This window comes from Vicia villosa, unplaced genomic scaffold, assembly GCF_029867415.1.
Source record: "Vicia villosa cultivar HV-30 ecotype Madison, WI unplaced genomic scaffold, Vvil1.0 ctg.002525F_1_1, whole genome shotgun sequence".
Classification (NCBI taxonomy): domain Eukaryota; kingdom Viridiplantae; phylum Streptophyta; class Magnoliopsida; order Fabales; family Fabaceae; genus Vicia; species Vicia villosa.
Genome location: NW_026705956.1, coordinates 51137 through 65953, shown reverse-complemented (window position 1 = coordinate 65953; position 14817 = coordinate 51137). Strand labels below are relative to the sequence as shown.

Below are 14817 nucleotides of genomic sequence, written 5' to 3'. Positions count from 1 at the left end.
TATATATATATATATATATATATATATATATATATATATATATATATATATATATATATATATATATATATATATATATATATATATATATATATATATATATATATATATTAGGTATCTTAAATGATCCAGTTAATATTATTTCCTATCCTTATCCATTATGTCACTATTTTATAAAATTTCTCTTTTATCTAATTAATAAGTTTTAGTTTAGAACTAGGGTCACTAGGTTAATTTTAGTTGGGCTTTTTTGTCTTTAGGTTCTTCTAGCATTTTATTTATGTTTACCCAATTTCTAATTTGCACCCCTCTTTTGACTTCTTTAATTTATTTTAGTTTTATTAGGTTATTATTAAAAAACACTAAAAATATTAAAAGGATATAAAACTAAAAAATATGCATTTTATTTTGTTCGTCCAAAAAGATCAACTATGTCATTAATTTGTTAATAAAACCATCGTTTTTAACATAATTTGTACATATATTAACATTCTCCAATTAAAATATTGTAATCATGTTCATTTATAAATATTTCTCGGTACCTGTACTTAAAATGACAAACTAAAAAATCAAAAGACAAAAAATATTTCTTCCAAATTTAAAATCCATTCAACACATCAAATTGTTCATTTCTTCGCTTCGTGCGATAAATCAAGTAATTCTACGCCCCCGTGCGTCTAATTATAACTCAAGATCCAACATGCTTCATAAATTAAAATTAACACACAAAGTTGACCCGAACTACGTAGACTCTGACTTTCTCATTCATCAATAATGATACGTAGGCACACGGTTGCGAAACCAAGTCGAGTCTCCTAACAAAAACTAAATTTTCTTTCCTTTCATTGTATATACATTTTCCGTTGTAAATAAATTAAGCAAGAAATAAAGATTTAGTCATACATTAGCAAACATACTTACCCTAGGCTAGAGAAGGTTTCCCTTGAATACATGGGAAGTGAGGGGTGTCTAACTCCTTCCCCTCACTTAACTAACTTTCGAATCTAATATTCGGTTGCGATGACCGTCTTATCCCTCCCCTAGGATTTATCACTATTTCCCCAATTCCTTAGAAATAAAGAAAGTATGGTTGTGACTCTATGAATTTTGCCGGTTGCAACACACGGTTTTGATTAGAAGTTGGATGCATTCCAATCATACAAATTATTTACGCTAGCGAAAGCAGTGATAATCATAGCATCAACAATCAATCATCGTGAAGGCATAATTGACATTCAAGACAAATCTCTACCACCTTTTATAGGACCTGGACATGGTGTATTTTGGATATTCTAGGTAAACAATCTTGATATTCTACGAAGATTTGTTACATACAATGTATTTTTGATATTTTAGGTAAGCAATGTAACCATTTTAAAAATATATATATATAAATACTCTAAACCCTCGATTTTGGTTTAAAATCGTGGGGTTAGAGTAAAATAATTTAGTTTAAAAAATGGTTACATTGTTTACCCAGAATATTTAAAATACATTGTATGCAACAAATATTGTATGTGACCTGCTCATGCTGTAATTTTAATATTTTAGGTAAACAATTTGATATTCTGCAAAGATGTGTTTCATACAATGTATTTTTAATATTATGGGTAAATAATTTGATATTCTTCAAAGATTTGTTTCATACAATGTATTTTTAATATTCAGGGTAAACAATGTAACCATTTTTTTAAAAAAGTATTCACTCTAACCCTTCGATTTTATTGAAAATCGAAATGATAGTTAAGTGTTTCTTTCACTATTTTTATTCAACGACCTTAAACAAATTTGTTTCGTCCATATAAAGGTTATAAACGCTCAAGAATCCCCCATTAGTGATCTGCATGAACCCTAAGGGACGTTCATTATATAAGTTCTCTTATGATATTGGAAATCTAGATGAAACATATGAAGCGCTTGAAACATAAGGAAACATGGAAAAGTTCTCTTTGATGGATTGCAAGAGCAGAAAATCTATTTTTATTTATACCGAAAATATTTTTTATTATTGATATTAATTATCTTACCTATTTTTTTAACAAAAACAAATTCATGAAAGATCTGTAGAGAATATCCTATAACAAACCTATTTGTTTTGTTTTGAGAAAAGAGGTTCCCATAATTTGATTGTGCCCATAATATCAAGGAATTGAAAATCCAACATATTATCTTCATGGACAGTTAATGTAATATTCTTTGTAAACACTGTAACAAGTTTTATTTTTTTAAAAAAACTAATGGCCCTTTGATTTTTATGATAAACGAGATAAAAAAGGCGCTAGTTTTTGCAAATAATAAAAATGCAGAAACTGGGGTTCGAACCCATGCCATAATAAACCTTTACCTTAGTATTTTAAAAACCTAGGTGTTAAGTCATTAATTTTCATGACGCCCTTCGTTAACTCAATTCTTTTGCCGAGGTTAAATACATTTTGCGTCCGATGTTTGAAGCGCTTTTTGTAGTAGTGATACATGACAATTTTCATGTCTTTGAAAGTTAGATCACTCTTTGCTTGATTGAATCCACCTTCTTTATATATCTTATCATTAGTGACTTGGTAGATTTTTCTTTGATTCCTTAGAAAACTTGAGCATTCAGTTTGAATATGGCTAAAATCTTTACATTTAAGACATTAGATCCATTTGCCTCTATAATAGTTAGGATTTTATCTTTCACCATCTGTTCTTTTATGTTGATTGTGCAAGACATGTGTAAGGACAATATTCCCATATCTCTTATCCAATCTTCTCACGACCCTTCTCAAGATCTTAGCAAACTTAATATTTTCTTCAGTATCATATTCTACTTAGTCTTCACAGTCTTCAAAATAGGGTGTATGCTCTTATGCCAATTGAAATTATATTTTTATGGGGATAGATGTCAGACCCAATATCTGGGACGACGTGTACAACTGGTTTATAACAGATGACGGATTCTTCGCAGGACATGTGTTATACACGATGTCAGGGTAAAGTCTACCATAAAAATTTAGAGACTATGAATTAAATCATAAAGCAATAAAGAACACAAAGGAATCGATAACCTAGTTTGGTGCAATGTCACTTACGTCTGGGGGGTTTTCAACCGAATAAAGGAAATTCTATCAATAGTATTAGTACAAATAGTCTTAGTTGAACAACCTATTGTTCAATGTCTCTTACCCTAATACTAACAATTTATTTCTATTCATGACTCCCTATAGAGCTATTCCACTCTAAATAGTCTTAAGAACGAATGGGCTTACTCTAAACTCTCCCAGTTCAAGATCACTTTCCTAAGACTATACATGTCAAGCTCACTTTCTCTCAATCACTAACTCTAGTGATTGTTTAAATAAATAGATTAAACAATATTGACTTACAACTCAACTAAAAACCCAATATCTAAGCCTCTAGATATGAAACTTTGGCGCTTAGAGCGGTGGAGAAATAGAAACACAAATAAAGAATGAAAATAGAAACCCTATTACAATGATCTTCAATCCTTGGGCGCACTTAAAACGTTAGGTTTGAGTATCCTTAAATAGAAATGCATCATATGGGCGTTTCTCCAATGGAAAAAATATTTGATACAACAAATACGATTTTGATGCAGCTTAAAATATGATTTTGTTTTGATCTGTTTTGCAACTGCATCCACCAAAAAGATTTGATTTGTTTTGATCTACGTATGAATTGTTTCTATCTTATGAAATCTTCCAAATAAATCTAAATAACAAATGGCAACAAATATTTTTGGAAGCATACACAATCAAACATAGATTCACAGTAAACCTACGCATAAATGTTAGAACATTTACCTTGACATCTGATTTTGTAACAAATTTCTCCATCTTGAATAAATCAAATAAAATTCTTACTAGATATAAATCATGATTCCAACTTCTTAAATAAAGGATTGAGAATAAATCTCTTACAAAAAATGGACCCACGCTGTAAATCATCTTTAATAGAGATTGGAGATTTTCTCATATTTTAATTAAAACAAATCTAATAAAATATCTTAATTGAATATTTGCTTAATTAAAACTTCAATCAATATCTTTGTAGATAAAATTCAATCACTCTCAGTTTTACTCGTAAAATCTAGCTAATAGACATAGGTTAGATGTTGCACTTCATGCTTGAACATCTTGTTCCACGTGGTGCCTTTTCATATTTTACACCTTCTGTTGCTCGTGATGTTTTACCAAAAATGCAACCAATCAAAGTAACAAAAAAATTTAGTGTGACTTGTTTCACCATAGTGTTTGGTGAAGATCATCATAGTGTTTGGTGGTTGTGAAAAAAGTTCTTTGAGTTGGGGTGATTCAGAGTCCGTCATAAGGCTTGGTGTTTGTTGTAAAGAATAAAGTAGTTTTATTTCTTTTTGTTTATGCTTTAGAACATTGTATAGAGGTCTTGGTGAAGACTTGTACAAGGATCTAAACATAGTATAAAATCCTCTAAGGTGTAGAGTGACTAGATGTTTCATTGAATTGATAATGGGAACTAGTATAAATTTTTGGTGTTATTTACTTTATGTCATTTAATTTCTTCACTTTACATTGCTCCTAAGTAACATCATATAATCACTTTGGATCATTTTAGTAATTAAGAAACTTGCAAAAAAACGAGTAAAAAAATCAGCAACTCTAATTTACCCCCTTCTTAAGTTGCGTCTCATAATTACATTATTTCCTCTTCAATCTTATTTTATTATTTTCTACTGCATTTACTATATTTGTTTTGAAAAAGATTTTTAAACATAGTTTATGTAAAATATTTTATATTGAAATGGATTTTAAATCCCACACAAATCACCCATTCTTTTGTGTTTGGAGTCTCATGTCCGTCCATCATGCCAATTGTCAAAGAAAGTTTAAAGCCGCAACCTTTAGTAGCTAGAATCATTTCCAATCTTTCTGTTTGGAAAGAATCTCTTCTTTCCATGGCTTGGAGGGTTATCCTTGTCAAATCTGTCATCTAAAGCATGGTCACACACTTTATCACCATATCGAGTATAATGTTGTGATTAGAGCAATTATCATTGCATCCGAGAAAATTGGTCAAAGCTTTAGATAATGTTTAATATTATTTTTAGTCGAGATTGTATAAATTTCTTAATTATAATATAAAATTTATTTGAATATTAGTTTTTCTAAATTTAAGTTTTTCTCACAAAGTAAAAGCATTAATAAAAAATACGTATAAAAGATAAAAATAAATGCAAATAATTAGAATAGGATAAGTATTGAAACTAAAATAAGTAATTAGAAGGTGAAAGTAATTCCTTTAAAATTTCCTAAAGTTTCTTGGCGTTTTATACTTTAAACTAGATATATCTTTTCTTCGTTTTTCTTTTTTATTCTTATGTCTTTGTAGGTTTTATTTTATTTTATTATTTTGAATTTTGATCATTGAACTTAACCAAAAAGAGTATATGTATTTAAAAAATATTTATTATTTATTGTAAAATATATTAAACAAACAATGTGTTGAGAATTGATTTTGTTTGACTAAAACATTTTACCAATAAATGATAATGTTATTAAATTATATTTTGTTAATTATGATAATTATTATTTAAAATTTTCAGTAACTAATTATATATACAATAATTTGTTAGTGAAACAATAATTTCCAGCTCAAATAAACAGAATGAACACATGATTATTTTTTATAAATTAAATATACTTATTAACGAAAATGTAATAAATAAATCTTGTAAATAAAAAACACCATGAGTTTATAATGTAATAAAGATAAGTCCAAGGAAAACTTGAATATTTAAAACTCATCTATAATATAAGATATAAGGACATTTTGATTTTAGTAGAAAACATATTTTTTATTAGAAAATATCATTTTTATATATATATATATATATATATATATATATATATATATATATATATATATATATATATATATAAAAGAAAGGGCAAAAACAATCACCAAAATTGAACTAACATTACTATTATATAGCACAAGAAGTAATGTACTAATGACATTTAGATAACAAAGATAACAATATTCAAGCAACTAAGGAAATAAAATAGTAAAAGAAATAGAACAAAAATCTCAAAAATAGTTCTAAAAACCAACAATGACAATACATCACATATAAGAAGGCAAATGCTTGGTCTCAACCCGATTGAATCACCTTCAAATAAAATAATTTTTTTTCAAGAGAAGCACCAAGAACACTCCACCAAAGAAATAAGGCTGAGGACTTTAAAACCTTTATTGCTTCAGACATACAATAGAATTCTCCTTTCAAGCCGAAAAAATACAAGAGTTGCTCAACCTACTAAGATATTATTTCCAAACCAAAATATGCTCTTTTATTCCATATCTTCACATTTATTTTAGGGTTACAACCCACTTTTCAAATTTATCACCATAATTTTTTATATATTCCACTCCAGGCTTGAGATCAATGAATAATTTGGGAGAAATTCTTGGATAAGATAATAAACATGTAGTTGCAACAACTTCAGCCCATGAAGAGTCATCCACAAACCATATGATAATATTCTGTATAACTTGGCTATTAGTTATTAAGTACTTAACAAACTCATATTCAAACTTTCCACCTCTATATCCCTTTAAACAAACAGACTTTAGTTGATGATTAATACACTCACATGGCTCCATTTTTTGCCAAAACATATATTCGTCGTAAGGCATACAATCATTGGTTTTATGATCATCTATTCCATTTTCTTTGTCCGAGTTTACCTAAAAGAAAAGAGAAAATTCATGTCTCATGAAATAAAAGTAGATGTGAACTTATGACTATGAGTGAACCAATTCTCAACGTACCTTATTATTAATTTGAAGATTCATCAGTTTGTGGCAAGACTTCAAGGCAGAATAAAGAGCCATTGAATTAATACTATTTTCCAAATCTAAATCAAGGGAAAGGGTAACCAAATTGTGAAATATACTTTCCATGCTTGTACCTCGAGAACCCTACGACAATAAGTAATAATTATAAAAAGAATATAACTAAATATATTAAGATATTTGGTAATGTTAATTCTATGAATTACAGATAAATCGTAAATAATAAAGATAGATTCTTAGGTTGCTATTTATTACAGTGACTTGTCATTATTGATAATAAATACTCACAATCAGTATTACAAAAGTTTACTTTTTACCATATAATTTTGACAAGAAAAAAAAACCTCAATCATAATAAAGATTTTGTTTTTTTCAAAGTAAATATTTGTAAAACAACATCATTTGTTTTTTTTACATATTGGACCATACATTTGTTAATATCCAAGAAATGAAATATATTCATGCATTCACTACATAAGATTTATATTGATCAACTGACAAAAATAAAACAATGTAAAGTATAAAAGAAATACTCACCAATATCTGATATCTTTTGTTGATATCCCTTGTTCCTAAAAGCTTATTTCCATAAAGAGACAAAAAGTGTCCAGATTTTTCCAAATCACTAAAAGCATTGAGAACCTGAAGTTTTGGGGTCTCAAAAATAATTTCTCCAACATTACAAATAACGGAGTCGATCTCTACGATTTCAATGTTAATGGCAGAAATTAAAAGATTTTGCACTATCATGTCATAAACTCTAAAATATTTTAGGCTCTGACTATCAATCTTAACATTGAATCCTAATGAATTGCAATTTTCAATTATAAGATTTTCAAGAGATAAGCAATGAGAGAGGATCTCTTGAAAATTTTTTGATTCAATGTCCAGATTATTAAGAGTAAGAGTCTGTAAAACCTGAGAAGAATTTGGAAAAGGTATTGTGTTAAATCGATAGTTCTTCAACTTAAGAACCTTGAAATTAGAGAAAATGTCAAAAGGAATATTAAGGTTCCACCCAACTTCCATTAAGGATATATCTTTTATTTGGTGACAATAATCAAAGGATTCAAGCTCCATTGAAACCTCTGTCACCCCTTTCACCAAAAGCTTTCTCATCCATCTAACAACATCCCCACTTGCACAACTCTCAACTAAATGTCGAATGCTACAACTTTTCAAAGGACCAATGTGATTATCTATAATTGATGTAATTAATATGGCTGCTTGAGCAATTGAGTCAAAATATTGTTCATCTTCCGGAGACATCTGTCATGCACAAATTTGAGAAAAAATAAATATTAGAGAAAGATTGATTATAGAATATCAAAATCCTTTAAGATTGAATATCACTTGAAAATTTAACATATATATATATATATATATATATATATATATATATATATATATATATATATATATATATATATAATTAACTCCCTAAAACCCCTTCTTGTCGAGTCTCTAACAAAATCTAAATTCTTTCACTAATATAACTTCAAATCTCAAGACTCTTTATCTGTTGATTAATCTAACTACTGTTTTAGAGGGGATGGAAAAATCAAGAAAAACATTGAAATCATAATTATTTTTTCATCATAAAGAGTTAGACAAAATGTCATGAATAACAATTACAAAACCTAAAAAAAACAATATCACATAAATACTTGTACATAGAATCTCTAAAAATATACCTTACGACCCAAAGCCATTTTAAGGCGTGTGGTTGGATCAGAAGTTCTAATGTAATTTTCGATCAAAAGCTTCAACATTTTTCTTTGATCAAAGCTCATATGAGATGAGCATTTCCACATTGTTTCCCATCGTCTTGAAAGCACACTAGTTCTCACACCTTCCATGAAAGGAAGTAACGAAATGATAGAAGATAGAAGTGCGTCTGGAAGTTTGCTGATCAAATCTTCCTCTTCCTCTATAAATCTCATTTTTTTCTTTTTTCTTTTTTCTATTTCTCTAGTTTATTTTTTTCAATGAACTTAGCTACCCATATGAGGTTATATATATATATATATATATATATATATATATATATATATATATATATATATATATATATATATATATATATATTAAATTTTTTAAGCTATTTAGTTTTCTTTTTGTATATAATCATATGCTATTTAGTTTTTCTTATTTTATCACTTTTTAATTTACCATAAATAATTAAAATTTTAATAAAAATAATATATTCTATTCTTAGTTTTGAAATTTAAAATAATTAGTAATATTTCTTTAAAATAAATATGTCATTTAAAAGGAATGAAAAAAATTCTCCACTTGTCACTATTATAAAAAAAAATTAGATCATTTAATAATTGATGTATTTGGATGATATATGAACTAGATACATTAATCATCAAATTAATAAAAATATCAAGTTTATTTAAAATAGTGATTTTTTTTATAAATATTTATTTATTACACTTTATGAATCCTCTGACTTGACTAAATATTGGTTAATATATTAAAAAAATGATATAATTTTTTTTCTAAAATAAATTAAAATTTGATTTTTAATTTTTTAATAAGCCAAATACATTGTATTTTTTCAATGTTGATGTTGTAAATATTTTTTCAAAGTTGAATGTTAGTAATGAGTTGATCTTTTATTTTCAATTTTTTAATAAGTCAAACCAATGTATTTTTCTGAAAAGTAATATTTCTTTCAAAGTTGAATATACTAACGAGTTAACCTTTTAAGTTCTTTTTAATAAAATTACCCTTAAAATTGTATAATGTTTGTATCATTATCTTTTTCCACCTACCACTATTAAATAATTCTATTTTACTGTATTACTACTTATTAAAGTATTTTAATCAATCTATTTAATTTTATTTTAATAATAGTGTAGAATTTAACAAAAAACACCTCAAAATAAGACCGGAGTATAATTTAGTCCATTTTAATTAAAAAAATCAAAATAAAAAAGATATATACTCATCTTGTGTATTTTTTAAATAATAAAATATTATATTAATAAAGAGATAAAATTAATAAAATAAAAAAATGATTATTGTCAGCACAAGGAATGCTGAATAGGCCATCAAAAAATACTACAAAATAAAAGTTACAACAAGAAAAAGCAACATGAAAAACAAAAAGTACACCCACTTGGTAATATCATAAACAAATTTTATCTTTTTAATTTATTTAATAATTAATGTATTTGGATATATATGAATTAGATATATTAAATATTAAATAAATATAAAAATCAAATTTATTTAATTTAAGGAAAATATTTAGGAACAATTTCTAAATGTAACGAGTGTATAATTTTTTCTTATACGTATACTTTTATTTATTAAAATACTTTTTTTTATATTTTTAATTACAAATAGCATAAAGCACGTCTAAAAAATTTATTTAAAATATTGATTGAATGTATATACTATATCTATTCTGACTGGAAACACTTTTATTTATTACACTTTATGAATGTGCAGACTAAATATTTGTTAAAGTATTACGAAAACAATATACTGTTTTTCTAAAATAACTAAAGATTTGATTTTTAATTTTTCATAATAGATAATAGACCAAATACATTGTATGTTTTTCAATGTTGAACGTTTATTAATATTTTTTTTAAAGTTGAATTTTACCATATCTCACCGTATATTTTTATTACCGCTTTCATGTTTTGTTTACCTTTTTGTATATATCCACATGCTATTCAATTTTTTTTTAATAATTTTTTTAAATCATGAATACAATATAAAATTACCCCTTAAAAAGAATAAAAAAGTATACTGTATTTAACACATGACGTAACTCGATACACTTTTATTTATTAATCTTTAATTTGTGTATCCACCGACTTGATAAAATATTAGTTAAAATATTATAAAAATTACATTTTGTGTTTAAAGATAAATTTTATTTTCAGTTATTTAATAAGTCAAATCAATGTATTTTTCTCAAAATTAAATGTTAATAATATTTCTTTCAGAGTTGAGTGTTACTAACCAGTTAATCTTTTAAGTTTTTTAACTAGTAGGAAACCCGTGCTGCCGCACGGGTCTGGTCGGAATTTCATATTACTGTATTTAATTATGACTTGTAAAATTCCTTTATATATATATATATATATATATATATATATATATATATATATATATATATATATATATATATATATACATGTTTATCCAAAATGCAACCAAATTTTAGTCTATGTTAATCCGAAAAACATAATAGTTAACCATGAAAGAGCTAATAATACATTCAATTTTTAGCTCTTTAAGTAAAACAATAAATATATAGATGGTACAAATTTCAAATGTTATCTTCTTAAATGATCGAAACCAGCCAGTAACAAAACCTGCATCATATACCTGCATTGTGAAATGTATAAAATAAGATATCGATTTTGCAAAACTTTGAGAAAATAAATAAAGTGTGTGACATTACAAATACAAAGATAAGCTGAAAAAATTACCATCTATAACAAAATGCTTGGAAAACATCAAAATTATTAAGTATGACACGTGTTTTCAGTTGGATAACATTAATATAGTTATAATTTATAATAATTTATCAAATTTTAATTAAATGTGTTTGGAATATCTAACATAACATAACTTATTTTACGGTTCATAAATATTCACGTAGTTTAAATTATATACTAATAATATGTAAAAAAATTTAACATTAATTCTATTTATAGTAAATCGTACAATTATTTTTATAACTTCAATTTTATAAAACAACAACAACAAAAAATAGTTAAAAGATATACATTAAAATGATTATTCAATAGCTGGTATCTCATAGATACGTTCACATCTACCCGTCAATTCATATAAGTTAACAAACCCCAATTGAATCCAAATTAGTTAATTCTAAAAATTTATTAAACCTATTTGAGATATTAGCTCATTTTCTTAAACCTAAAATGTATGACAACTTATGTCAAAGGCTTAGAAGATTTTATATTTAACTTATATTATTAAAATATAAAAACTATAATTTTATAAGTTTAAAAAAATATATAATTATAATTAAGAAATTAAACATAGTTAGAGAATAAAATTTATTAAACCTATTTGAGATATTAGTTCATTTATTGCAAACCTAAAATGTATGACAATCCCGTCAAATGCTTAAAAGTTTCTACGTTTAATATATATAATTATAATAATTAAAATTATTACAATTAAAGTTGATATATTCTTTACGTTTTTATAAAGAGGTCAAAACTTATTTTTGATGTGGTGATAAAACTTTATATTATGTGTACTAATTAAATAAAATGATAATATATAATTGTAGAAATGTATACATTTAATGTATATTATAATAATATAAAAAATTATTTTATAATTAAAAAATTTAATTAAGAAATTAAACATAGTTAGAGAATAAAATCGATCAAACCTATTTGAGATATCATCTCATTTTTTCCAAACCTAAAATGTATGACATCTTCCGTCAAATACTTAAAAGTTTCTATGTTTAATATATATCTATTATAATAATTAAAATATTACAATTAATGTATTATTTTTTTATGTTTTTATAAAGAGGCAAAACTTACTTTATACTAATTAAATAAAATGTTAATATATAATTGTAAAAATGTATACATTTAATGTATATTATTATAATATTAAAAAAATTATAATTTTAAAAAAAAGTAATTTTAATTAAAAAATTAAACATAATTAAATAATAAAATCTATTAAATTTATTTGAGATATTAGCTCTTTTTTCCAAACTTAAAATGTATGACAGCTCCCGTCAAATACTTAAAAGTTTCTACGTTTAATATATATTATTATAATAATTAAAATTTACAATTATAAATTTATCATTCTTTTTGCGTTTTTATAAAGAGGCAGGATTTATTTTTGATGTGGTGATAGAACTTTATGTTATGTGTATTAATTAAATAAAATAATAATATATAATTTTAGAAATATAAAAGGGATGATAAATTTATATTTTTCATAACAAATTTATGTATATTTCTATCATAATTGTCTCATGTTCTTTTATCATATACAAATATTTATAATATATTTTAATATAAATGATACAATTTTATCATAAAAAAACACTAACATTTTTTTATAAATTGAAATTTTAGTATAATTTATTGTATTTTAATATTAGTTTTAATTATAGTTAATATATTACTAAATTTTAAAAAGAAAAACATCATAAAATATTTATTATTAAAGTAGTAAAGTTAATGTAATTTATTATATTTTAATAATAGTTTTGATTATAGTTAATATATTAATAAGTCTTAATAAAATATTTAATTTATTAATAAAGTCTAGGTACAAACATCATAAATTGATTGATTAGCATACAAAAACATAATGTGAAATTATCATAATATGATTTAGTTTCCAAATCAATAATAATGGTTTAACACAATTTTTTAAAAAGAGACACAGTAAAAAATTATCACATGCATACTAAAAAATTATTAAAATTTTATTTATGTTATTTATCGATTTATATTCTATTTATGTTATTTATCGATTTATGTTCTTATCTTTAAATTAGTGAAGAAAAACGTTCCATTCTTTCTTATTGAGAATATTCTTTCTTATTGAGAATGTGTTTGTAGTTCCAAGAGAAACGTTTCATTCTTTTTTTTATTTAATAAATATCTTTCCATTGATTATAATAATTCAAATTTTAAAGTCAAACTTAAAATGCGGTTATTTGTAGTTCCAAGAGAAACAGTTCATTCTTTTTTATTTAATAAATATCTTTCCATTGATTATAATAATTCAAATTTTAAAGTCAAACTTAAAATGCGGTTATTTAATATTGGCGTTTACTAATATTTAGGTTTATAAAATATATGAATAAAAAAAACCATTAAAAAATCATGAATCGATACAATGCATCTATTAATATGGGTTGTTACCTCTGTAATTATTGAATATCAAATTATTCAATAAAAAATAAAATAAATAACTAAAAAAATAGTGGTTATCATCTTCATGATTTCCATCGGGATAATCTTCATCAATTAATTTTTTATCATCATCATCAATTAATTTTTTTTATACTCTACTATATTTTATCTTTTAAATACTGAATATTAATACAAAGATTTTTTTGTCTCGCTAAATATTACTACATTGATTAAAAAAAAGTCAATAATTAACTAAAAATGGTTTGTATAATCCAAAATCATTTTGACCATGATAAGTTCCACCATTAAAAGTGTAATCATTATTTCCAAGCTTCATATCAAATAGGAAAACTGTATATTATTCCTATTATATTACTGATTTAACATAAAAATGGAGTTAAAACACCACTGAATTATATATTAGTCAGATTAAAATTATATATAAAGAAGTAATTATTTTATATAGTATATTAAAAACTTTATATATCATGAAGTAATTATTTTATATAGCATACTAGTAGGAAACCCGTGATGCCGCACGGGTCTGGTCGGAATTTCATATTACATGTATTTAATTTTGACTTATAAAATTCCTTTATATATATACATGTTTATCCAAAATGCAACCACATTTTAGTCTATGTTAATCCGAAAAACATAATAGTTAACCATGAAAGAGCTAATAATACATTCAATTTTTAGCTCTTTAAGTAAAACAATAAATATATAGATGGTACAAATTTCAAATGTTATCTTCTTAAATGATCGAAACCAGCCAGTAACAAAACCTGCATCATATACCTGCATTGTGAAATGTATAAAATAAGATATCGATTTTGCAAAACTTTGAAAAAATAAATAAAGTGTGTGACTTTACAAATACAAAGATAAGCTGAAAAAATTACCATCTATAACAAAATGTTTGGAAAACGTCAAAATTATTAAGTATGACACATGTTTTCAGTTGGATAACATTAATATAGTTATAATTTATAATAATTTATCAAATTTTAATTAAATGTGTTTGGAATATCTAACATAACATAACTTATTTTACGGTTCATAAATATTCCCGTAGTTTCAATTA

General features: G+C 24.5%; 1 protein-coding gene across 1 annotated transcript; it reads right to left on the bottom strand.

The window, feature by feature from the left end:
* Positions 1-6345: 6345 nt before the first annotated feature.
* Positions 6346-8774, bottom strand: LOC131639077 (F-box protein At1g80960-like). Its single transcript, XM_058909583.1, has 4 exons — positions 8526-8774; positions 7369-8100; positions 6808-6957; positions 6346-6723 (listed from the first exon to the last, which is right to left on the bottom strand). The coding sequence occupies exons 1-4, from the start codon at positions 8772-8774 to the stop codon at positions 6346-6348; spliced, it is 1509 nt and encodes a 502-aa protein (XP_058765566.1).
* Between the last annotated feature and the right edge of the window lie 6043 nt (positions 8775-14817).

Bases quoted from the DNA above. Each gene is read 5' to 3' on its own strand.
- LOC131639077 (XM_058909583.1), bottom strand. From the start codon at position 8,774: ATGAGATTTATAGAGGAAGAGGAAGATTTGATCAGCAAACTTCCAGAC. The intron at 6,958-7,368 runs GTGAGTATTTCT...TTATTGTCGTAG, and splicing joins ACAAAAGATATCAGATATTG to GGTTCTCGAGGTACAAGCAT. The intron at 6,724-6,807 runs GTACGTTGAGAA...CTTTTCTTTTAG, and splicing joins ATCTTCAAATTAATAATAAG to GTAAACTCGGACAAAGAAAA.